The sequence below is a fragment of the Buceros rhinoceros genome, unplaced genomic scaffold (assembly GCF_000710305.1).
Source record: "Buceros rhinoceros silvestris isolate BGI_N320 unplaced genomic scaffold, ASM71030v1 scaffold22839, whole genome shotgun sequence".
Lineage (NCBI taxonomy): Eukaryota > Metazoa > Chordata > Aves > Bucerotiformes > Bucerotidae > Buceros > Buceros rhinoceros.
In genome coordinates this window covers 23,921-27,471 of record NW_010433818.1, presented here as the reverse complement: position 1 = coordinate 27,471, position 3,551 = coordinate 23,921, and the positions used below count along the sequence as shown (strand labels likewise).

General features: G+C 44.2%; 1 protein-coding gene across 1 annotated transcript in view; it reads left to right on the top strand.

Moving 5' to 3' along the window:
- Positions 1–3,551, top strand: part of ZRANB1 (zinc finger, RAN-binding domain containing 1) — a 26,449-nt gene that overhangs the window by 19,034 nt on the left and 3,864 nt on the right. Inside the window, exons 8-9 of the mRNA XM_010144248.1 lie at positions 2–97; positions 945–1,074. Coding sequence (XP_010142550.1) covers positions 2–97; positions 945–1,074 — 226 coding nt within the window. The remainder of the gene's footprint in view (position 1; positions 98–944; positions 1,075–3,551) is intronic.

Below are 3,551 nucleotides of genomic sequence, written 5' to 3'. Positions count from 1 at the left end.
GGAATCGTGGTATTCCCAAAGCTTTGGTTTACATTTCTCGTTGCGAGAGGAACAGTGGCAGGAGGACTGGGCATTCATACTCTCTCTTGCGAGCCAGGTAAGAAAACTGCTGTATAAGATGATCCTTAGGAAGGATGTTTTAACCATTAAAAAGAAATGTCAAGAACTCGAAGTGTTCTTCAGGAACAAGAATCTTCATGAGAAAAGGAAAATATTTCTCTAAAGCCAGGAATCCTAAAGTGGGGGTTTCTGCCAAGGTGAAAGGCTCCGTGTAAAAATCTGGGTTTTGAGCTTACCGTGAAGCAGTACAGGACACACAATTATGGCCCTTCGGGTGTCAGAGTGAAGTCTATAGAATAAACTAACACACAATTGTCTATTTAACGTCCTGCAACACTGACCTGCAGAACACACCTGCAAATCTGTGCGCTTACACTGCTTAAACTTCATTGAGCTGCTATTTCATAGCTCCCCTCCAAAATGAGATTTACGTTCCTATAAGCTTCCAACTATAGAAATATTTTTAGCTCCTCTTTTAAAGTAGAAACATGATTTTGGTGCTATTCGCTTGTGATTTCTTTTGGGTGTGCTCTTTTCCTGTCGTCGAGAGGTATTTACCTTAACCTGACCTCAGATGAGTCAATTAATTTTAGACTAAACATTATGTAGAGTTTCGCTTCTAACTGGGGAATGAAATACGCTCGATTCAATATGGGCACCAGGACTCAGAATTATTACTGACAGATTAAGTTCTTGTGCAAGCTGAAATGTTCTTACTTATTTCCAACTGGTACGTAATAGTCTTCCAGACTTGCATTTTCCCTGTCAAAGCCAGATCACTCTTAAAAGCATTTTCTGTCTCAATTTGGCGTATGTTTTTCAAATTTCAGTGCAGAGAATGGTGAGTTCTCTTTCGAGTGATGTCTTTCTTTTGTTTGGTTCAGCCTGGAGCGAGTTTGGAGCAGACACACATTTTTGTACTTGCACATATTCTTAGAAGACCAATTATAGTTTATGGAGTAAAATATTACAAGAGTTTCCGAGGAGAAACATTAGGATATACCCGCTTTCAAGGTAAGCCTTTAGTTTCTCAAATTTAGCTCTAAAAAAGGTTCAGCTATAAAGCATACAGGCAGCTGAGAGTGGCAGTAAGCTGCTCGCGGGAAGAGAATGGAATGGTGTTGCAGGTGAGTTTTCGTTAGCTGTTCAGAGGAATCAAGCAATCCCCTCCAAACCTGCTGTTTTTCATTGCATAGTGGGCACGCTGCCTGTAACCACAGGAAAAATGAGCTTTGATCTCCACTCTACATGCTTGTAGCCTGTAATTGCTATAAAATATTCTTGTGGTGTGGTTTGTACTGCTGTAAGACACGAGAGGCCTAATAAACTGACCTGGACCTTGCACTCGCTTCTCCAATGAACAGTTACAGCTGTTAGTAAGGAACCACTGAATTCAGCGTCTCCTGGAGGAGGCTCGTGAAGTCGGGGCGAGGCAGGCAGGAGGTGTTGGCGTTGGTGTAGTGTCTCAGCAGAGTGGCAGCGGTATCTGCTGGGTGCTCTTTCGGGAGCCTTGTCACTCCATGGCACTGCAGGAGCCGGTTTGGGAAGCAGCCCTTAAGGACGGTGAAAAAGAACCAGCCTTAAAGGGCGCACAGAGGAGGGCAGAGAAATTGAAGTAGGGTGGGAAGTGATGAGGTTGTGGTTGATTTAAGGATGTAAATACTGACCTATTTCTCTAGTCGTGCTACGACTCTGCACAGCTCGATCAGGTTCTTTCCCACTGCTTCTCCTCCTGGTCTCCTGGGCAAACAGCCCAGCTATCCTTCAGATAAACGTGAAGATGTTTAGCTGACTCAGGCCAGTTTTGCAGCCATTTGGAGATGGAGTTTAATTGACGTGGGCAACTTTCCTCTGTATTACAGGCCAACGCTTTATTATGTAAAGAACAAAAACCCACGTGGAAGGCGCTGTTTGACTAGGCGCCGCGGCTGCGTTACAGGGTGTCAGGGCGTGCGTTTGGCCTGTGGTTCATCGTTCTGGCGTCTAGCCTGCTTGACGGCTACCCTGCAGTGGTTTCACCAATACATCACTTGATTTCTAGCTTAGTGGAGGACTCCTGAGACATCTCTGAGTGATTTAAAAACCAAAAGTACGCTGACTTTGGAAGGAGGCAAACCCATAGCGTAAAGAAGAACTCTAAGCTGAGGAGTTAATGTCAAATATAACTATGTAGAGTCTTCAAGAAGCTTTTTGTCATGTAATTTTGGGGCAGTGACAGACCTTCTTTGTAGAGAGGAAATGAAATACTTTTTTGAAGGGTATAAAAATTTGTTACTCTTTGTGTGTTATCATTTTATTTGAGATGATGAAAGGATGGACTGGGAAAGAACAGTTACTTGTGTGATACAGCTCTGACACTTCAGGTTTGTGTTGCTTTTAACTCAAGGGCTGAGCGGTTTGCAACACATTTTTATTTTATAGATTAAGCATTGAGGCAGACAAGTGTTACATGGCCTAAATATGCTGAAATTGTTTTCTTGCTCTGTGAACCAGAAGGTACCCGGGCGTCTGGGACGACCTTTTGCTAGACACGTGTTTCCAGGGATTTAGTCAGACAAATATTGATGACTTGTGATTTGCTTGCCCCAAGCCGCATCTATCCAGCCGCAGAAACACGCCACGCTGCGAACAGGTGAACTTGGGAGTCCTGCCTCAGATTACCTGGAGTTCCTTCTGTCCCTCTCCAACTGCATTTTTGTGGTTAATGTGCAGTAATTAAGTGGGAGCAGCCCAAAACCAAACAGCCGCTGGACTCGGAGCAGCGTGGGCTGCCAAGGCAGGTCTCCTGTGAATGGTGCAAGACGTGCTGATCTGGGCTTGCGTGTGAGCTTTGCTCAGCACTTGCTCCTTCCGTGAGGCTTGGGGGAGTGCTGGGGCGCCTCCCAGTCGCAGTGTAGCACCCTGACTGTGATTAGGATGACATTCACCAGGAAAGAAAGAGGAGGAATTGTTCCTTAACATCATGGCTCAGTTTGTGGCACCTTGGAAGGTGCTGTGAACCCCCTGTCTGCCCCCAAAATCTTCTCCCTGATCAGAATTCTCCAGGGATACCTTGTTCCAACTCGGCATCCTTGCTGTAACTGCTGTGAATGCCATAACCAACAGCCTCCTTGTTTCCTGACTGTTAAATATTCTTTGAATATTAAGGCTTTGACAGAGAAAGATCCATTTGCTCTGTCTTAACTATGCTCCTGCTCTAGCTGTGCTAGTTAGTGGTGTGAATCTACAGCTTGTAAAATTAAACAGGAAAAAAGGCAACAGACTGAAATTATCATCAGATCAGGCTGGAGAAGCTACATCCTCTGTGGATGGTGTCCAGGGTAGCGCAGACTCTTTATTTTTCTGTGGCTTGCGTGTATGTCAACTGGTTTTACACTACCTTCTCAATTTATAAATTATAACAGCACTAGATAATTCTCCATGGAAGTCATTAGTGTGGAATTTTTACTAAGATAAAACAATGGTGAAAAAAATTTCCAAAAAGCTGCTGA